At 39.9% G+C, this 22,497-nt stretch overlaps 1 protein-coding gene and 1 long non-coding RNA gene across 4 annotated transcripts; one reads left to right on the forward strand and one right to left on the reverse strand.

Moving 5' to 3' along the window:
• The first annotated feature begins 676 nt into the window (after positions 1-676).
• On the forward strand, positions 677-19,890 carry dusp3a (dual specificity phosphatase 3a). Its single transcript, XM_020518703.2, has 3 exons — positions 677-1,009; positions 9,788-10,014; positions 19,300-19,890. The coding sequence occupies exons 1-3, from the start codon at positions 888-890 to the stop codon at positions 19,503-19,505; spliced, it is 555 nt and encodes a 184-aa protein (XP_020374292.1). The 5' UTR covers positions 677-887; the 3' UTR covers positions 19,506-19,890.
• LOC125486582 lies at positions 4,687-20,442 on the reverse strand. 3 transcript variants are annotated; one of them, XR_007265227.1, is made up of 4 exons: positions 20,278-20,442; positions 19,362-19,456; positions 17,484-17,593; positions 4,687-5,185 (listed from the first exon to the last, which is right to left on the reverse strand). It is a non-coding gene; the product is annotated as an uncharacterized LOC125486582 (long non-coding RNA). The 3 variants fall into 3 exon arrangements; XR_007265225.1 differs by lacking the exon at positions 4,687-5,185 and adding an exon at positions 15,888-17,303 and having other exon boundaries at positions 20,278-20,419; XR_007265226.1 differs by lacking the exon at positions 4,687-5,185 and adding an exon at positions 15,888-17,308 and having other exon boundaries at positions 20,278-20,419.
• Positions 20,443-22,497: the final 2,055 nt, after the last annotated feature.

Below are 22,497 nucleotides of genomic sequence, written 5' to 3' on the forward strand. Positions count from 1 at the left end.
GTCCAAACACAGCCACCATTAGCGTAATGATAAATATTGTGGATAGTGAGGGAGTGCAGAGACCTCAGAGTGCTGTAAAGTGATACAGATAGGGAGGAGCAAGGCTGTGAAATAGTTTTGAAACAAAGGTAAGTTTAAAATAGATGTATTGGTGGACCAGAATCCAATTGTACGTCAGGCAGCAGTTAGGGAATGCACAGCAAATTTTTGGATGACCTCAGGTTTATGGGGGTTGTTCCTGGAAGAAAGTAGCTAGCAGAGAGTTGGAATCATCAAGCTTAAAGTAAACAAAAGGCATGAGCCAAAATTTCAGCAACAGATGATCTGGTGGTGGGAGCAGAGATAGGCAAATTTTCAGAGGCAGCCGTAAACAGATTTAACAATGCTGTGTGCAACCAGAAGCTTAGTAACACACCTGATGCCGTTGTTAGTGAATACAGTTCCCTTGTACCATCATGGTGTTCTCACTGACCAAATTGCAAAGTTTACACATTGGGGAGTGAGCACTAAGTGGGTTGAGGGGCTGGGCGTGGTGGAGAATGTTGGCTGGTGGGAGCTGAGTGTTTCAGATTTCACTTTCGAAAAGGATACATTCCTGATTGCTGAGCGTGAGGCTTGTGCCTGTGTGAGTGCCGCCTGCCGGAGAAGGGCGTTGTTGCTGTGGCTGCCAACAGCTGATCGTCTCTCAGATTTTCTTCCCTTTTTTTCCCCCACCCCTTTCCCTTAAAGGTCTTCACTCCGTGTCCACAGGAGATGCGGGAACTTTAACACCGGCTGCGAGAACAAAGCAACCTTTACAAACACCCGTACACACACACACACACACACACACAGTCTTGAAGCAGCTCCTCTGTCTTTGCTACTGAGTGCAGCCGCAGCTACGGAACATGTCAGAGCACCGCTTGATGGTGGAGGAACTCAACGAGCTCTTAGCAAATGACAGCGGCTTCTACAGCCTCCCATCCCAGCACTGCAATGAAGTTTACTCCAGGATCTATGTGGGCAACGCGTAAGTGTTACATTTACATGCAGCAGCTACACCTTTAATGTGTTTGAGTCTCCTTATTAGCAAATCTATTGAACTGATCTTGACAGGATCTCTGATCATACCTAAACATATTTTCTAATGTTGTAAACGTTATTAATAGCTGGTCGGATTTTAGGTTCTTAGAAGAATCCCACCAATTGATTCATACACAAATGTGGCAATGCTTTTTTTTCACCAAAGTCAACACTTTTTAAAGATACAAATGACCTTTTCTAACTGAATATTTAAGTTTCTGTTCGTGGTTTTAGATGTCCTGGAATTTGTTCCCCCATGGGTATTGTACAGACAGGCTGTGCCAGGAGTAAGCAGGGACTGGATTTTTTTTTGTGAGGCTTCGCCTCCAGCAGGTTGGAAGGTGGTTTCACAGTCCACCCAGGGGCCTAATAATGCAAAGATCCTATTGTCACATTGGAATGGATCTGCAATTTGTTTTTGTTTTATAATATGCAATTAAGCACAGATTAGTCTGTGCTCAAAGTTTTCAGGCCCTTATTCAAGTGAGTGATGAAATATTATGTTGAGGTCCCAGGTTCATGCCTGGCCAGACCAGGTTGAGTTATGTTTGGACTCCAGTGTATGCCAGAAAAGAAATCCCATCGCAGTGATCTTTTCAGAAAATGTCCAAGCGTACAAGTTCCACCTGCTCCAGAGGTGTGTAACCACATCTCTGAACAGGTTGATGAGAAAATATCTACATCTGAGATAATCATAGGATTAAGTTCAAATAGTCTACCTGTGACGTTGATGTTTACATATTTAGTGGCCACTTTGGTAAGGTAATAAAGGCTGCAGATCCCACCTTCAGACAGAGAGAAAACTGGCACAAAATATTATTTGATTATTAATTTCACTCTGTCACCTTCGGAAGGTGTCCCTTAATTAAAGTCATTGTAAATGCAGATTTATATTGACTGGTGAAATTACTCCGTAAATGCCACTGGACTGGCATAATGTGTTGCCCACACAGGCTTCCATGTCCTTTGCTACTGATCTCCGTTTGAGATTAGCACTACAATTCTCACAAAAATATAGTGCCACACCGAAGCTAGACAGCTAGAGAAAGAACCATCCTTGGTTGACCTTGGGACAGAATGGTGAGGACCTGGCAATAGGGTGTCCAATATTTGCCTGATAATGGTATGTCAAAAACATAACCTATAGGACAAATCCAATGACAGCACTAATGCACTGGATTATAGAGTTCGTAGCAGCTTTTAATAATTATTTTAAAGTTTTCTTTAGAAAAGGAACTCAATAATACAGTTCTAGGTGTTTTAAGTAGTAGTGTCTTCTCAAAGTAGGCACTGATTAAGTAAGGGTCTTGTCTATATTTTAAAGTGTCATTATTTCTAGGTGCTACAGTGTTAAAATAACCTACATATTCTGGCGAGTTAAATAGCCTGTGTTTGTTAGCTAGTTGATTTAGTAGCATAATCCTTTCTGTCCATAGGATAGCTATGAACTTGTCAGTTTTCATTTAAATTAAATTTGATCAATTCAAATTAATTTCTTATCACAGAATGTCCTGGGAATTTGCATGATTTTTAAAAATAGATATGAACTAATAACATTCAGTCAAAACGATGGAGAATTGCAAATTAAAATTTTATGGTACAAGTTCTTAAAGGGTTAAATTAGGAGGATGGTTGTGTTACCTTCATTTGTTTTCTGTTGAAGTGAAAAGGTTGAGGAGTGATCTAGCTGAAATCTTTAGTATGGTAAAGGCACAATGGTAGGGCAGAGAGATTTTCTCTGGAAGGGGAATCTAGAACAAGAGGGCTTAATACTATCTGAGCAAGGTTGTACAGGAACGAAAATCAGGAAGCAGTTTTTTACACAGAGTATACTGAAAATCTGGAATTCTTACCTCCAAAAGACTATGGATGGTGGGTCAATTGAAATTTTCAAGACTGAAATTAATAGATTTTGGTAAAGTAAGGATATGGAGAAATACAGAACAAAGATGAGAGAAATGCAGAACAAAGATGAGTGAATGGATTTGAGCAATGATTGGATTGAATAAGGAAACAAACTCAAGGGGTTAAGTGGCATCTCCTATTTTTCTTATATTGCTAGAATTCTATTTATTCAGCAGGACCCCACGTTGTGCAGGAAGAATTATAGTTATCTCACCTGTCATTAAACCAACTGTAAAAATAACCTTATCTGTTCATTTGCTAGAATCTCTGAGTTCAGCCTTATTTCACAAATTAATCCTTTACAATTTTTGTTGGCAGATAAGCAGCAGATGTTTGAAGGAGTACTTTCATACTTCTGTAATTATTCAATTATAAGTGCTGCCACAGCAATCATTGTTGCTGTAGGAGATGCAAAGACTGCATAATTAATAATTTGTGAAGATATGAACAAATGAGCAGAGTGTTACTAATATTTGTTAGATTGAGCAATTTAGTTTTGGATGTTGTAAAAGTACAGCAGCTGGACAATGAAGGAGTGCAGCACAATGAAGGCCAGGCTATGTTGGACACGTTGCATTTTTAGTACAGTTGTAAGGAGTCACAGTTGATTTACCGTATCGTGCTGTCTGCTAGAGAGTAAAAAAGAGGCTCAAAAACACTGATGTCTGCAAATTTTGTTTCCACATTTGTTCGACAATTTTGACGCTGAGGACAAGACAGTTTGGATTATATGAGGTAGTCACCATCATGCCAAAACTAGACAGCATCCAGAAGTCCATCAGAAACCATAGCTGATTTATTAGCCTCTGGAAAATGAGGATTTGCCAACCTTTCACTACATTATATTGTCCTTATGTGTTTCTTATTGTCCATGTATGAAATGTGGCCGTCATTGGCTAAGGTAGGATTTATTACCATCCCTAAACGCGCAGAGGACAGTTAAGAGAGCATTTCTGTCTTACTGAGTTTCTTTTTAAAAATAGTTTAAAATTATATTTAAAAAATCAATGCACTGTACAATTCACTAAGTGAGTGCTGCCTTTGGGTTTATCCCACGGGTTTTTAAAAATTTTTTTTAGTTATCCTGTGAACAATGGACACCCTCTGACAATCATAGAACCGTATAATCCTTACAATGCAGAATGAGACCATTCAGCCCATTGAGTCCGCGCAACTCTCTGAGCAGCATCCCACCTAAACTCAGCTCCGCCACCCCCGCATTTACCGTGGCTTATCCACCTAGCCAGGGAAATCTAGTATGGCCAGATTAGTGAACCTGATAAGTTTTTACAACAATGGACAGTGAGCTAGCATTTTGTCCTGATTTTTATGGAACTCAAATTTCACCATCTGCCGTAATGAGATTTGAATCCATATCCACAGAACATTAATCTGGGGTTCTGGATTACTAATCTAGTGACATTGTCACACCTCCCCTTATGATATTGCCATATTGTTGTCAGTCAACAACAGGATGAGATCTAAATAGCAGGGCTTGTTTAAAATACTCCAGCCTCTGATCAAGTTGTGAAATATAAGGCTGATTTGTTTAACAAAACCTTTAAGAAAAGAATTCTGTCAGTAAACATTGGGTTCTCTCATGGTACACTTCTTTTCATATTGTGGTGTGAACTACATATATTTGTGCGTTAATGGGGCTTAGTGACACAGCTATGTATGTAGTTAAAGGCTGTGGAACAAATGGAACATTTAGTTAAGTAGCAGTAGGAAACACATTTATGGACATGTTGGATTGATTCAACATGATTAGGTAAGAGAAAAAGGAGTCCTTTGAGTGTGAGGACATAATTAATCAAGTAAAGCGTCCATTGGCTTTTTGCTTCTTGACACCAGACAGTGATGTTTTTCAAAATAACATATTTGTCAATTCTTTCACCTATATTATTTTCTCTTTATGTTAAGTACTACTTCAGACAAAATGAATGCCAGCAACTTGATTCTAATTGATATCCGTTTGTTCCTCACATCCTGTGAGAAGGTACTTTGTTTTCATTCCATCCCTGTGCCCGACTGCTGTAGGAGCTCGCTGGATGGGGAATTGGAGGCATGTGTCTCCCACATGGTATCCAGCTGCTTCATGGAAGGCAGTTTTAATTCAACAACATATTTGACCATTTCCATATTCATCATTCTGGGGAATCAAACTGCCTCTTTACATTCAGGGAATGACACATTGCAAAGCTGAATCTAGCTGCTTCTGCAAAGGAGAAAAAAAAGCGAATCAAGAAAAGAAAATGGAGTCACAGTTTCTAACTCCAGGCTTGGTAAAATATTTTTAAAACTGACATCTCATGGCTAAAAGTCATTCTACTGAGTCATGCTGAGCTGAAAACGTTATACAGGAAGATTGCATCTGAGGCTATTTGAATATTTACGGCCATCCCAGGAGCATATATATAAGTTGCAATAGATTTTTCAAGATGGTCTAACAATGGTTAGTTATTCCAGAGCTTGATTACAGCAATTTCAGCCTGAATCTGTGAAAATATGCAGGTTGTACCGATATCCATACGTTATTTTGTTGCATTTGAAAGCAACCTTGAATTATAACCAATGCGTATGTCTGAAATACTGTACAGTATAAGGTTTGGGACTATGCTGGGATTTGTGTATTTATTTTTAACACTAATGTAGCCCAAACAAAATGTTACATCTGTCAGGAACATGCAGAGCTAATTATAGAAATCACATCAGTTCAGCTGCCAGTCGGGCAACTTGGCAAACAGTTAGATCATCCCTGGAACTGTTAAACACCCTTAACGTTTTGCTTGTATGGCTCCTTAAGTTTTAAACAATTCTCAGAGAAAAGCCTTTGGAAAAATACCCCCTTTGAAAGCTCAGAATGAGATCCTACTGTTAATTACTCAGCTGTAGTGAGTTACTCAAATGGGAGGTGATGGCCTGATGGTATTATCACTAGACTATTAATCCAGAGGTCCTGGTAATGTTCTGGGGACCTGGGTTTGAATCCTGCTATAGCAGATGGTGGGATCTGAATTCAATAGATATATGGAATTAGGAGTCTAAGGGTGACTGTGCAACGATTGTCAGTTGTCATGAAAAGCCCAACAGGTTCACTGATGCAGGGAAGGAGACTGCTGTCCTTACCTGATCTGGGCCTACATGTGACTCCAGACCCATAGCAATGTGGTTGACTCTTAACTGCCCTCTGGATAATTAGGGAAGGTAAAAGTTGCTGGCCTGACCAGTGATGCCCATATCCTGTGAATGAAGAAAACAAAGCTCGCTTCTCTGCCTTTTGGCTCAGATTGAGTAGAGTATCTTCTTATCAGTTCAATATCTGCAAAGTTACACAGTATTCCAAGGAGTGGCATTGCACTGTCATACTGATTCCAGTCAGCACCTGATAATTCTATTTCTTCAAAAATAACTTCCGAATAAGTCTTTTATTTCCCATTGTTTACCTTCTTCCGTAACTTCATTGTGATTTTGAAAAAATAATCCCAAGCTGTGCAGATGCTTTCTATATGGTAAATCGAGATTTCAGTAAATCATGATGATGTAACGAACACATGATTGCTGTACCTCACTCTGGTAGGCCTATGTTCCCTTGCCTTCTCAGGTTACACTAATGGAGGGGTCACAATAATTTTCAAGCTTCACAATGGGATCGTGGTGGGAAAAGGTGTAGAAAGCACTCGCATAAGGACTTGAAGAGTCTTATTTAGTGTTAAGGAGTAAGCAGTCTCAGGCACCACTTTACGTGCAGACGTAAATAGCCCAAGATACTCTGGATTGGTATCGTAATGCATAGGTGGCAGAATTGCCTTAAAGCACAGGATAAAGCTTGATGGGAAACAGTGGTATTGTCACTGGACTAATAATGCGTACACCCAGGTTAGTGGTTTGAATCTCACCATGGCAGGTAATGAAATTTGAAATTCAGTTTTTAAAAACTGCTAGTCTAATGGCAACTATGAAACCGTTCCCAAATGATGTAAAAATCCATCTGGTTCACTAATGTACTTTAGGAAAGGGAACTCTGCCAATCTCCATGATCCTGTGACTCCAGACCACAGTAATATGTTTGACTCTTAACTGCCCTCTGAAATGGCCAAACGTGTTGCTCAATTCAAGGCTAATTAGTCATAGACACCAAATGCAGTCCTCGCTGTCAGCTCCCACATCACAGGAATGAATAAAGGCGCACTGTAGGTGCAGACACTCCCAGCCTGAAATACTTAAGACCATGATATCATTGGCTAAGCTTATCATGAAGATCTCTCCTTCTCAACTTCTCCCCTCCCTTGAGGCGTGTTGACCCTGAGGTTAAACCACTACCAGTCATCTCTCTCTAATGGGATAGTAGCTGTGTGGTCCCCTGGGACTATGGCATCTTTACTTACTGTATCAATATGTAGGCAGCAGTGTTGGCTTATAGCACAAGATAAAGCAACTTAATTGTAAGAACCTGTTAGGGAATTGATAGAAACAAGCCAGCAAAGACTAACTGCCTTGCCAGTGACTTGAAATTGCTCCTGGCTGTTGTTTTTAATTTCTATAGTTGCATGACCAGAGGGAAAAAACCTATAAAGAGCCTGTCGTACTTGGAAATTAATGCACTGAATCTACATTTAGAGGTTTATGAGATGAGTCAGACCAGTATGTGTCATTCGCTAGCTATAGTATTGTTTTCCTTCTGGGTATAGCCTACCTACAAACACACACACACACACACACACACACTTCCAGATGAAGAAGGGCTATTTGGGTGAGTGCCCAAGTGTGAGTCACTGCCTAAAGAAGAGAAAATGATGGAAGTGGGCCATAATCACTTTCCTTGTTTCATTATTGAGAGGTGAAAATAACTTGAATCGCCTGTCGCAGATTAGCAACAAAATGCTTATGTTTGGCCGGCAGGAGTGGTTCGACATATTTTGCCTACCCCTTTGAGTTAGAGAATCCACAATATCAAAGTATCACTGAAACTCTGTGATGAAGGGTGCCAGCTTTGAATGTGTTCAAGGGTTGGATTTGAACTTTGCCTGTGGGGGATTATTTTCCAAAAATTTGCAAAGTTGCCTGACCTCAGCTGTATTCTCAACCTGTTTAAAAGCATTGCTGCATGTAACCCATCACCCTTGTACTCACTGACCTACACTGTCCCGCACAACCGTCACCCCTTTACTCACTAACGTGAGCATTAACCTTATTTTAAAATTGCATTTACCATTCTCATTTATTTTATTATTATTATTATAAAATCCCTACAGTATGGAAATAGGCCCTTCGGCCCAACAAGTCCATACTGACTCTCAGAGCTTCCCACCCAGACCCATCCTCTATAAAGGGAGATTTTATACTGCAGGCATCTCAATTTCTCATCCTGTCTTAATTATTTTGCACTGAGGCCATAGGGTTAAATGTATTCATGCAGGCTTCACTGCATAATAACCAATAATGCTTCACCCTGCTGGTCCCCTACCACTCATCCCTCCAATGGCCTCTCATGCAGCATGTCTGTCCTCCTTCACAAACCAATAGGAAAGCAGAAAGTCTCTACATCGCCCACTTACATGATCTTTGACTGCCAAGCCTACAACCATTTATCCCCATCTCCAATATTTATTGTAGATAAGACAATCATAGGTTTTTAAATTAACAAGTAAAGACTAATATTTATATACTGCCGCTTAGGACAAAGCACTTTAGTCATTTTTGTAATGTAGGAAACACATACAATACATCCAGAAGGAGGCTGTTCAACCCATCATGCCTATACCTGCTCTTTGAAAGACCTGTTTAATTAGTCCCAAACTCTGCTTTTTCCCTATTCCTTTTCATGTTGTCCAATTTTATTTTGAAAGTTGTTGTTAATTCTGCACCACCTCAGAATTCACCCTCCAGATATAGCAACTGAACCAAAATGTGAAAAGCAGGTCGGATAGAAAAACACACTCATCTTGCATTTTAATGAGATAGTAGGAGCTGCCGATGCTGGAGTCTGAGATAACAAGGTGTGGAGCTGGATGAACACAGCAGGCCAGGCAGCATCAGAGGAGCAGGAAAGCTGATGTTTCGGGTCTGGACCCTTCTTCAGAAATGGGGGAGGGGTAGTGGGCTCTGAAATAAATAAATGAAATAAATAAAACCCTGCAGCCCAAGGATCTCAATTTGGACCTTACAAGCTTCAAAATCTCCCCACCCCTGACCTCATCCCAAGACCAGCTCCCCTCTCGTCCCCGCCTCCTTGACCTGTCCGTCTTCTCTCCACCTATCCGCTCCTCCTACCTCACCGGCCAACCTCCACCCCCACTTCCTACCTACTAGACTCATCGCCCCCTCCTTGACCTGTCCGTCTTCCCTCCCACCAACCCGTCCCTCCCTCCTCACTGACCAACCCCCATCCTAACTCCCTACCTACACTGACCTTTACTGGCTTCATTCCCCCCCACCTCCTTGACTTGTCCATCTTCTCTCCACCTACCTGCTCCTCTATCCACCTTCTATCATCACCTCCCCCCCTCTCTATTTATTTCAGAGTCTCCTTCCCCTCCCCCATTTCTGAAAAAGGTTCCAGACCTGAAATGTCAGCCTTCCTGCTCCTCTGATGCTGCCTGGCCTGCTGTGTTCATCCAGCTCCACACCTTGTTATCTTGCATTTTAATGATCCTGGTCTCCTCCGGGCTTCCTTACCTGGAAAATAATTGCCAATTCCTGACATTCTGAGGTCTGTCCTGGAGGAAATAGCAAACTCTTTTTGACTCTGCAGCTACTCACAAAACTGAATGATTTCTGGTCTTTGAAGGATTAAGGTTTTGAATCCTTTGTTTTGCAGATTTGTTGCACAAAATCTTATGAGATTAGAGCGTTTGGGGATAACGCATGTACTAAACAGTGCAGAAGGCAACTCATTCATGCATGTTAACACCAATGCCGAGTTCTACGCAGGATCTGGAATCGTCTACCATGGAATTAAGGCCAATGACACAGAAGCATTCAATCTCAGTGCCTATTTTGAAGAAGCTGCAGATTTTATTGACAAATCATTAGCACAAAAGGATGGTAAGCAGAAAGTATGCAGCAGAAATGTCATCATATCATAATCACTGTTAGTTTTGTTGGTAGGTAATTATGCAGTCTCACCCACAACCCTGTTGTGATGTTAAATAACTTATTCCGCCAGTCTTTGGTTTAAATAAAAAGGTTCTGCCAGGCCTTACATGAAGCCAGTTGCCAAGGCCAGAAGGCATTAGGTGGGTACCCACTAAGCCATAGGGTCCTAAGTAAGAAAGAATAAAATAAATATCTTTATGGATGTTTGGTGGACATTATGTGTTCAAATAATGTTTTATTAAGTAAAGATTATTTCTATCTTGGCAGACATGGCACTGATGAGTGGTACTTCTGGTTTTTGTTGTTCGCTCTCATAAGAAGAATGGTCTATCTGGACTCGATCATAAGTACTAATAGCAGAGTTCATATTCTCAAAACTAAACTGTACACAGAGAGCAAAGGGGGCTTCTCTTTGCAAAATTATGCCTCAGTATTTTGAATTCAGAAGGGTAATTTGGGAAACTGCACAGGAATTTAGCATATAAATATCTTGTACGATGACATGACTGCATAATGATTTGTCCCTACAAAAGGGTATGGTTGTGACCTGGTTATGTTAACTTATGCAGAATGGTCACTTAGTTTTGTACTGCTCTGATAATCCAGAGGCTCGAATGATAATATGAAGAAGGTAAATTCAATTTTCATCGTTTCCATTTGGGAATCTCAACTTTATTTAAACAAGATTTGGAAGTAAAAAGCCGGTATCAGTAAAAGTAACCATGAAAGTATCAAATTAATGCGAAAATTCAACAACTAACTAGTTTTTTTTTAGGAGAGGAAACCTGTTATCCTCTCCTGATGCTGCCTAAACGGGACTCTAGTCCCACATCAGTGTGTTTGACCCTCAACTGCTGTGATGTAGCCTGTCAAACCACTTTTGAAACAGCTCGACAAAGGCCTACCGCAAGGTGACTCAGGATGGCCAGTAAATCCTGACCTTGCAAGTGGCACCCAGTTGTTGAGATTTTTTAAAAAAATACTCAAAAGCTGAATAGTTCTTTAGAATGGTGCTATGAATAGTGAAGGACAGAGAGTTGATCATTCTGCATTTCCCAGCAACCAGATTTAGCAGCAGCAGCAGGTTGGAATTAAAATACATGCTGAACTCCTCAATCAGCAAATATTATTTGGTGTGGGGTACTTGGAAGAACAGAGGAACCAGAATTCCTGTTTAACTATGCAAAAATAAGTTAGACATTGAGATTGCATTATCTTCGACTAACGGTTGTGAAAAGTATTCCATCCAGTCGACAATAGGATTGATGAATACCTAAACTGTTAAAACCTATTAAAATAAAAACAATTAATTTTGGCATGGTACTCAGTGAATATGTTTTTCTGGATTTCATGTCGCCAACATTAAGATTGAGTCACATTAGTGGCTCAATGATGCCAATAGACAACTTCTACTTACCTTAAACTTTGAAGCACAAATTAGTTTGATACTCAACTAAGCAACTACTGGTTTTGAAAGAGGATTATAAGCATTAATCCTTATTGATATGATTGTATACAGTTTAGATGATCTTTTTGCCCTGTACCAGCTATAAATCTTCTCCACATTAAAGAGAAGAATTTCTCAGTGTAGTCTGGTAGGCCTAACCATCTTCAGCTGCTTCTTCAATGACCTTCCGTCCATCATGAGGTCAGATGTTGGGAGGTTCACTGATAATTGCACAATGTTCAGCACTGCTTGCAACAGCTCTGCCACTGAAGCAGCCCATGACCCTGTGCAACAAGACCTGGACAACATCCAGACATGGAGTCATACAGCCCGGAAACAGACCCTTCAGCCCGACCAGTCCATGCTGAACATAATCCCAAACTAAATTAGTTCCACCTGCTTGTTCCTGGCCCATATCCCTCCAAACATCTGCTATTCATGCATTTACCTAAGTATCTTTCAAACTCTGTAAACATGTCCGCATCCACTACTTCCTCAGAAATTTCATTCCACACATGAACCACCCTCTGTGTGCAAATTTTGCCCCTCATGTCTTTTTTTAAATCTCTCTCCTCTCACCTTAAAAATATACCCCTTAGGCTTGAAATCCCCCATTCTAGGGAAAAGACACACACCATTAGCCCTATCTATACCCTTCATTATTTTGTAAACTTTTATTAGGTCACCCGTCAACCTCCCATGCTCCAGTGTAAAAAGTCCCAGCCTGTCCTGCCTTTCTTTATAACTTAAACCTTCCATATCCGGCAACATCCTGGTAAATCTCTTCTGAACTCTCTCCAGCTTGATAATATCCATCCTATAACTGGGTGACCAGAACTGGACACAGTATTCCAGAAGAGGCCTCACCAATGTCCCGTCCAACATGACTTCCCAACTCCTAGACTCAAAGGGCTGAGCAATGAAGGCAAATGTGCTAATTGCCCTTTTAACCACCCTGTCTATACGTGATGCAAACTTCAAAGAATTATTTACCTGAACCCCCAGGTCTCTCTATTCTACAACACTAACCAAGACCCTACCATCAATTGTATAAGTCCTGTCCCTGTTTGTTGTACCAAAATGCAATACCTTGCACTTATCCAAGTTAAACTCCATCTGCTAATTTTCAGCCCATTGACCCATTTGATCAAGATCCCTTTGTAATCTTAGAAAACCTTCTTCACCGTCTACTATAGCACTAATTTTGGTGTTGTCCGCAAACTTACTGACCATGCCTTATTCTCATCCAAATCATTTATATAAATGACAGACAGAAGAGGACCCAGCACTGACCCCTGTTGAACACCGCTGGTGACAGGCCTCCATGAAGAAACGCAACCTTTTACCACCATTCTCTGTCTCCTGCTGTTAAGCCAATTATGTATCCAATTGGCAAGCTCACCCTGAATCCTATGTGACCTAACTTTACTAATTAGTGTATCATGCAGAACATTGTCAAAGGCTTTACTAAAGTCCAAGTAAGCAATGTCTATTCCTCTGCCATCAATCTTTTTGTAGCTTCCTCAAAAAGCTCAATCAAGTTTGAGAGACATGGTTTACCTCTCACAAAACCACGTTGACTATCCTTACTCAATTTTTGCCTCTCTAAATGTTTATAAATCCTATCTTTTAGAATCACCTCCAACTACTTCCCCACAGCTGAAGTCAGACTTACAGGTCTATAGTTCCCCAGTTTCTCCTTACAATCCTTCTTAAACAAAGGCACATTAGCTACCCTCCAGTCATCACCTATATTTATAGATGATGCAAATATTTCTGCAAGTGGCCATGCAATTTCCTCCCTTACTTTCCACAGTGTTCTTGTGCTCATTAGTGGCAACCAACATTGTTTGGCATCTGTATGGCACAAATGGCCATCTCTAACAGGAAAGAATCTAACCATCATCCCATGACATTCAATGGTATTATGGCTGAATCACACATTATTGATATCCTGGGGGTTACCATTGAATTGAAATGGAACTGAACCAGTCATATAAAGACTGTGGCCAAAAGAGCAGATCAGAGGTTAGGAATCCTGTGGAAAATAACGCATCTTCTGTCTCCCCATTGCCTTTCCATCATATATAAGGCACAAGTCAGGAGTGTGATGGAATAATCCTCACTTGCCTGAATGGGTACCGCTCCAACAACACTCAAGCAGCTCGACTTAATCCAGGACAAAGTAGCTCTCTTTTTGGAATTCCAGTTACCACTTTCAGCATTCATTCCCTTCATTGCCGACATACAGTGACAATAGCATATACTATATACAACATGTACCAGAGCAACTTGCTAAGCCTGCTTTGGTAGCACCTTCCAAAGACACAATCTCCATTACCTTGAAGAACAAGGGCAGCTAATGCATAGAACATCACCATCTGCAAGTTCCCTTTCAAACCACACACCATCCTGACTTGGAACTGTATTGCCGGGTCAAATTTGTGTAACTCCCTAACAGTGCTGCAACAACACTGCAGCAATTCAAGAAGGCAGCTCACCATCACTTTCTCCAGAGCAATTTGGGATGGGCAGTCATGCCCTTATCTTACGCAAGAAATAACAAGAAAAAGAATCAAAGTAATTTTAGTTTCTACCTTTCAAAAGCTCAACTTTCTCCCACACACAGAATCTGTTAACATTTGGCATAAAGTAGCAAAATTACACAAGGTATTTGTTACAACCACAAACAGTTCACCACAAACAATAAGGAACTAAATACAAGGTTTTCTTGAGTGAAAGTCAGAGCAATTTAATTATAGGCTAATCCCAAGAAAAAGAAAACAAAGATGTGATGTCAAACTCTCACACACATGAACAACGTTTGCAAAGTTAAAATGAGAAGAATGTCCAGTGCAAGAATGTAGAGAAACAAATTTGGAGTATTTTTGAAGTGTGAAGTTTTGAAGATCAGGTTGGTTAGGGACATCCTGGATTGAGGACAGCCACGAATATTGCCAACATCTTAGAGTTCTCCGTGTTCAGACATTACTGCAATTCATTTTGTCACTAGGATTTGTCCTTTCTGACAGAGAAAGAGCCTCCTCTTGTTCCAAATTCAAAACCATCTCTTGGCTCTGCAGTTCCTTGAAATCTACTTCATTTGTGTATTCTAGATTCAGAGTTCAATACCTCTAACTTGGCCAATTGTAGGTTTTTTTTTCTATTTCCAATATGTCAGCTTCTCATGATTATGAAAAATCTAACAGGAGATTCAAGTCGCTTCACACTTCCCTGGTTTCCGTCACTTTGATAAGAATTTTGATTTCAGTTTTGACTGGTTCTTGTTTATTGATGATTTCATGAAGCTTGATTCAATCTGTGGTCAGATGTTTACTGTGGCCATGCTTAAGTACCTTTCTCCCCCCTTTTGAGACCATTTCAGAACACGAAAGTCCCAAGAATAAATTCAGATGATGGAATTTGAAAATCAATTGTCTACATTTTACCACTATTGTAACATATTAAATAAAACAATTGCTATGATAGCGTGGTGGTGCTGTAATGAAAATATTTTGTGCAATGACGTGGCAACATGTAGATGTGTCTGCATAGTTTCACTCACAAATTTGCGTGTGATACATAGTGCACAGTAGAAATAATTGGGTAATAGGACATGAAGATCATAAATCATAGGTCACCAGCGATTTATAATAAATACTAAGTTATTAGAAAATAATGGAGATTGATGTTAGCTGTTTAATTCTGAACCAAAACCTTGTGATGACCCACACATTCTGATGTGGCATTAGTTAAGCATTTCCTGTAGATAAAAATCGGAGGTCAGTAATTTCTGAAAAGTTGTTACTGTAACATGAGAAACCAACCTCCTTCATCTTTGTCAGTGCAAAATTTAATTGTTCTCAAAGACATTTGACATTATCCATCACTTATGTACAAATGATGATTGGAAAAGGTATAGATCGATGATAATTCAGAAACCAGAGAAGGCGAATCATTAAGATGCAGTCAAGAAGCTTTGCTGACATATTAGCCCAGAATGCTGCAACATAATCCCAAGATTCTGCTATGTGCTTATTAGTGGAAATAAAATGCTCTCACTGTTCCACTATCTTGTTGATATGTTTTGGAATAATGACCTTTAAACTTTAGAGCCAGATAGGATTTTCATTAATGGTAGCAAGGTATCCTCAAGCCTTAGTTTAACAGGCCTATTCTGAGAAAGCCAGTTTGTAAATACCCAATACGTTACCCAATATAGGTTTAATTTTCCAGGACAGAAATTGCTAGGGAAGCTCACCAGGTCTAGCAGCATCTGTGAAGAGAAAGCAGAGTTAAGTTCTGAATTCAGAAACTCTGCTTTCTCTTCACAGATGCTGCCAGAGCTGAGTTTCTCCAGCAATTTCTGGTTTGATTCAGAACTTCAGCTTCTGCAGTTCTTTGTTTTGTATTGATTTTCCAGGACCCTTTTTCAATCCCCTGCATCACAGCTGGTGCTGTGATTTTGAAAGTAGGATAGAAAATAGACCAGTAGAGTACATGTTTTGCACTTTGAAATGAATTGATTAAAAGATGCACAGTTTGGTTTTCTATTTTACCTTCTGCTGCAGAAGTTCTGGTTTGCTAACTTACAGCTTCACACTCATTACTAAATGTCCAGTTCACACCACAAAACTACAGGATAGGCATACACATATAGTCACTAATGTCAAGTAGCATTTACATGAGACATTCAATACTTTATAAACATCAGTGCTGTATTCTATCTAGTACAAATATGTCCATGTGCTTCCAAACAAGATCAATGAACTAATGCACCAAAAGTGTTCTTCAGAACTAACAATCTAGTTGTTAATGATTATAAAGTCACTCTGAATAGCTTTAGATGCTTGTGCTCTTGGTTGTGATGGATCCATTGTCAATGTTGAACGATAAATTTTAAAAATGAATGTGTCTCCAATGACACTGGTCTTAATTGGGTGTAATAGGTTTGAGAAGTAATTTATGTTCATGGATTATACGTCAAATTATCAATGTTAAATCTTTAAAATGGTTTTGGAGCAGAAAGTAGACTGAAGTTACTGTTTCTACTGGATCACAAGATGTTTATATGAAAAGGTGGCTTAAAAATGTTGTGCATCTTATGGTCTGACATCTATATTCTAATATCTCCTCAAGAGTACCTTTAAAATCCTGGTGCATCTTATGGCCTGGTGTATCTTGTGGTCAGGCAATGTGGTATTTCCCTGTTTACTTCATCTACTTGCTGCAGCTCCAGGAAAAGTTATACAAAAGTAAGGTTGCTGATAAATCCAGGGACTCCCACTCCAGTCTAATACTACCACCTCCTGATGCACGGCAATAGGAAGAAATGCTAAGACTTGGACTATGTTGAAACCAATATAGAACTGTCAATCCGTGAAGAACTTCAGAACCTGTCAAATATGTGATCCAAACCACACAAATCTGTCTGAAGTTCTGTGAATGCTTCGAGTGATTTAAGTTTTGACAGAAAGGTCAAATGGCACAATCTCTAGGCTGTCCCAATATCTACCACAAAGACCTAGTGAGTGATACAATGGTACAGCCTTCAGGATTTGACTTCCCTCAAACAGTGGCCTTTCCTCTAACAGGGTCATTGTCCCCCATTACGAGGTTATAACACCTCCTTCACAAATGAAATTTCGAGGACTGCTCAGCTTGCATCTTCGGCCACCCAGATCATGCTGTTCAATGCATGGTGAATGAATGTGGCCTCCAAAAATTTCCATCTGATTCGTAACAATCGCCCAACAACGCACAGTGCAGTGACTTGGTTTCCAACAAGGACCTAGACTTGAGCATGAAAACATGAAGCTTATGAAAGGTTGAAGAAAGCAGGGGCATAAAGTTTTAGACAAAAAGCCACCCTTTCTTTATGGAGATCTATTACGAGCAGGATTCCAAAACACAGAAAACTCTGAATTTGAAAAGCTTAGGCCAAATGCAGGATAGGCTGATCCCAACTCACCTGACAGGCAATTGGGATCCAAATCAAGTTTTTCTTCATATTTTGATTGTTTTGGTTGACAATCAGGAGGCTTGTATCACGGTTAGTATGTTTTGCTGTGTGGCGCAGACCTTGGTTGCAGACAAGACAAAGGAAAGCCTGTTTAGTTATTTCCAAGCCATTTGTGAAGTGCAGTTTCATAGTGAGCATGTTTGTTGACATTATCTCTAAGACTTCTTTCTTGGTCCCATGATATTGACCTAGTAATCCTCTGACTTCTATATGCCTCTATATTGGTAAACCATTTTAAGGTTAAGATTATGAAAGGCCGTTTGCTGAGATAATTTTTGATTGCCTCCAAATAAATGATATTTTTGGGCCTTAAATAACATGCATGTCCTCCATAGGTTTTTGATAATGGAAGAAATGACACGCCAAGTTGCTGACAGGTGAATAAATATAATAATGCCAGTCACAACCAGTTTTGATAGAAACTCAAGACTATTATCCTTTAATGGCTGTCAAGAAATTGCCCCGCTGAGTGTTTTGAGCTATCTTCTGGGAACTTGTACAAAGACCCTGCTTGTTTCATTAAATTCCTTGCTGTTCTTTTGAGGAGGTTTGGTTCAGTGAAGATTATTTTACCAGCTGTGTCCTTCAGTTGCACTTCAGAGCCCAGCTTGTTGATTCACAGTTCAGTAACAAGGCCAATGGAGCAAGATCCTGTGTTAATTAACATTATTGTCCCACTGAACAAAATATCCGAATAATTCAAGTTATCCTCCAAGCCCACCAAAAAATTCCTGACACTTTTGGCATTAATCCAAGTATCTGTATGTGTCTTATTGCATTTTCTTGTAAAAACATGGCCCATTTCCACCTCCATAACATGGCCCAACTCCACCTGACCTCAGCTTAGCCACTGCTGAAACCTTCATCGTTGCCTATACTACTTCTAATCTAAATAATTCTAATACATTCCAGGCCTGACTCCCTCATGCAACTCTCCAAAAAACCTAAGGTCATCCAAAAATTACTGTCCGTGTCATTACTTAGATCAAATCTTGTTCACCCATCAGTTCTATGCTTGCTGACCTCCACTGGGGCACAGTCAAGTGAAGCCTTTATTTTAAAAGTTTCATCCCTGTTTTCAAGTCCCTTTGTGGTTTCATCCCTGCTCTTTCTGTGTAATCTCCTCAGCCTCACAAACTCCCCTACACCTACTCATCTAATTTTGAGCATTCCTGATTTTAATCACTGTTTGTGACTTAGCCTTCAGTTGCCCAGGCCCTAAAAGCTGAGCAGTTCTTTCCCTAAACTTCTCCATCTCTCTACTTACCTTTCCTGATTCAAGACACTGATTAAAATTTATCTCTTTGTTCAAGATTTTGGTCATCTGTCCTCATATCAATGTCTGTGCTTGAGTGACAATTCTGCTTCTGCTTTATGATGTTCCTGTGAAAGCCCTTGGAAGATTCGTAATGCTAAAGTTGCTATATGCATATAAGTTATTACACTCCTTTGGAGCAGGTGACACTTGAACCCGGGCCTCCTGCCTCAGAGCTGAAGACACTCCCACTGCACCACAGAGCCAGATTGATCAGAAAAGTTTTAAACTAACACGAGTAACAATGAAATACTCCACAAGAACTGATTTGTTTTATGCAGCTGTAGATGCATAGTAATGCAGGAAAATTAAAACATTGGAAAAACTGTTTACGCATTCTACTGTACAATTTACTTGGCTGTCCAGGAGATTAATTGAGGCAAGAAGTTGTTTGTGTTATTTCATTTGTAGGGCAATAAAGTTTGATTCTATGCTGCTCTGCTTCTCCAGGACGAGTTTTGGTGCATTGCCGGGAGGGATATAGCCGATCGCCTACTCTAGTTATCGCTTACCTCATGCTCCGACACAAGATGGACGTCAAGACAGCCCTTTTAACCGTGCGCCAGAAAAGAGAGATTGGCCCGAATGATGGATTTCTGCGACAACTCTGTCAATTAAATGAGAAACTGGTTAAGGAGGGTAAAATTAAATCTTAAAAAAACCATTTTGCAAGTAGCCAGCGCCTGCTGTGAATTTATAGAGGTTTTATTGTACCAAATGTTGTCTGTTGATTTTAGGGCTAGGACAAAGTTTCAATATTTCAATTCTTACTTCGGGGGATTGGCTTTCTTTGAAGGAATATTTTTCATGTGTTTATATAAAGTCATGGTTTCAGCATCTCAAAGTTTTATTTTAAACTCATCTCACTATTACCAATTTTATTGAACCTTTAAAATCTGATGGATGCACATTGTGAGGTAGAACTTTACCATCACTCTGGTATTGTTCCTACATCCGAACCTGGAGGCCTGGGTTCAAGTCCCACCTACTCCAGAGTTGTGTAATAACATCCCTGAACAGGTTGATGAAGGATATTCTTAGGCCCCCTTGTGGCACAGTGATAGTGTCTCTACCTATAGACCAGGAGGCTTGTGTTCAAGTCCCACCTCTTCCAGAGGTGAGTACTGACATCTCTGAACAGATCGATTAGAAAAATAGATTAAATAAAACTTAAAAATGAGAAAGTATCAATCCAAGTCAATAAAGCAGATTGGTAGAAATAATGCACGAAAATGTTGAAGTGCTTAGTGTCTGTACTGACACATTTACCTCTACTGATGGTAATGGCAGTGGGTACTAATTGAGTGCAGTTCACCTGCACATTAGGTCTGGAGCATGAGGTACTTGAAGCTCTTGTTGTTATCCCATTTTGGAAAAAAATATCAACACCCTACATTGAGTCACCATCAGAATTGTAGGTTTCTTTACCTGATTCAAAGCTGGACTTCTCTCCCAGTTTGAATGGATGAAAATCAAATCCATAATTTATTTCTAAAGCTGACAGCCGGTAGACGGTTGTGATTGCCTGTTGGCTCCTCCAAGGAAATAAAGTCAGAGCATCATCAGCATTTTTCCCATAACTCTTCGATGTTTTCTCACAACCCGTGTAAATCCTTTATAACTTGGTGATGGGTTTGAGTTCCTTGAGCCGAAAATGATTGGCCACCATAATTTTGTGGTGACCTTGTTAACCAGTCAGGAGTTGTTATAATTCATCTGTTGTGACGTATTTCTCTTGTGCTTGGTTTGTCTTGCAGCCCCCTTTTTGACAGTTTGTGAGATACGGCGCTTAAAAAGTCTTAAGTCAGCAAATATACTGGTGAGAATCTGGCCCCTTTCTAATTATAACAAAGCACATGACTTTTAAAAAAAAAAACAGGGCTCAGCGTGCATCTTTTTCAGCTTTAGCAAGTTTTGTTTTCATCCAAAAGAATGGGGGAGGTGGGGGAAGGAGAAAAGAGGACTGAAAAGTCCCCCGAAGAAAGTTGAAAAATAGCTTTGGTCCTTGCCTGACTTAACTAATTTTGAGTTTGCAAGATGTTGTAATTGGTCTTATTTCTGGAAGGTGTGTGTCATTAGGACTGTAGCAATAAGACACTTGTCAAAGTGCCAATTGTTCAAATATTTTATGACACAAGCTGTGCTTTCAGCTACCAATGGACGAAACAGAAATCACCTTAAGGTGATAACTTATGGGTGCATTAGGCATTTCTTCATCCAAATCTTATGCTGAAATGTTCAGTGATTTTGATCACTAGTCATGACAAGTCAAGAGCTTTCTTGTTTACATGTTAAAGTTTGACTGACGGTTGAACAGTGGCACGCTGAGTCTCAAGTACCAGGAAGGATTCTCTGTCTAGAACAATTTAACTTTTCTGATATTACGTGGAAGTTGTCCTTTGTGCTCAGAGGCTGGGGAGAGGATTAATGAACAAGTTTCTCCATTACCAGTGCTGCCTTGTGACTCATGTGGAAAGGTGTCCAAGTTTATGTGAGTACAGAATCAGACTCAATTATGATGCAATCTTTGGCCAATTAAGCTGCTTTTTCTCTTTACCCAAGTGCTTACAAATGAAGAATAATTGCTTGAACAATGCACCAAAATCCATGGGACAGTATCCAAGAGTGGCTACCTTCAAGAGGGAAAGGGAGAATAATTTGGATGGAGCAGGGACAACTGAGAGTTGAGCCATTTTATTCTACCTCTGGTTTTGATTGATTTGGCTTCCAGGCTATAATTTAAACACATCGTACTTACAGGACTCTTAACTGGCACTTGCAGCTCTTCTCAACTTCGTTATAGATGGAAACCAACACTGAAACTTGTAGCTATGAAAAGCTGAATATAGTGAAAACATGACAAACATTGGTTGGCCATCTATTTGTGACTTGCAGAGGTCTCAACTGTGACAGCATATGTCCCCGTAGACATCAGCCAGCAAAAGTAAGATGAATGATCCTCCATTTTTGAGTAGAATGCAAACTGCCTTTACACGCACAGGAATGGTAGAAAGATTTACGATTGAAGCTAATCATACGTGATGAATTAATAGTTTAGTATTTGGTCCGTGAAAGGCTTGTAAGGATTTATAATGGGCGAAATGTAGGTGTGTAAAGTGTGTATAATTTGGAAAGCGGACTTACTGTAATGTATACAGAGTAAATACCTTAAACAACAATGTATATCTAGTCTATATGAGCTTCAAATGCTTTCTGTTAATGTAAAATATTTATCTTACAATGTAACCTCTGTTCTCCACAATAGTGAAAAGGGAAACCCCTGCCCTTTCTAGGTGAATGAAAGAGAACGTTGAGAATCTTTTCAGGACCCTCAAACTCCCTGCTTCCACAAATGGTACAACAACACCTAGCATCTAAAGACAAATACATTTTTAAAATCTAAAAGAAGAAATTATATTTTCTTCAAAAAGGAAAAGCGAAATAAACAAAGAGAACATTAACTAGCAGTTCAGTCAGATGATGACTTGCCAAAACTTTCTCTGACAGTTAGCATGGAGGTAATGAAGTTTTCACTGAAACTAGTTTCATATTCTAGGAGTTATGGTGGGGGGTGGGGGTAGGGTGGTGTGCGAAATTAGTCTATGTTAGCCGTGCAAAATGAGCTCATAGTGAATTGGCAGCAGATTT

Source organism: Rhincodon typus, chromosome 30 (genome assembly GCF_021869965.1).
Source record: "Rhincodon typus isolate 14 chromosome 30, sRhiTyp1.1, whole genome shotgun sequence".
NCBI classification, from domain to species: Eukaryota; Metazoa; Chordata; class Chondrichthyes; order Orectolobiformes; family Rhincodontidae; genus Rhincodon; species Rhincodon typus.

Coding starts and splice junctions, on each gene's coding strand:
- dusp3a (XM_020518703.2), top strand. CDS start 888: ATGTCAGAGCACCGCTTGATGGTGGAGGAACTCAACGAGCTCTTAGCA. Junction 1,010..9,787: donor AGGATCTATGTGGGCAACGC/GTAAGTGTTACA, acceptor TTTGTTTTGCAG/ATTTGTTGCACAAAATCTTA. Junction 10,015..19,299: donor ATCATTAGCACAAAAGGATG/GTAAGCAGAAAG, acceptor CTGCTTCTCCAG/GACGAGTTTTGGTGCATTGC.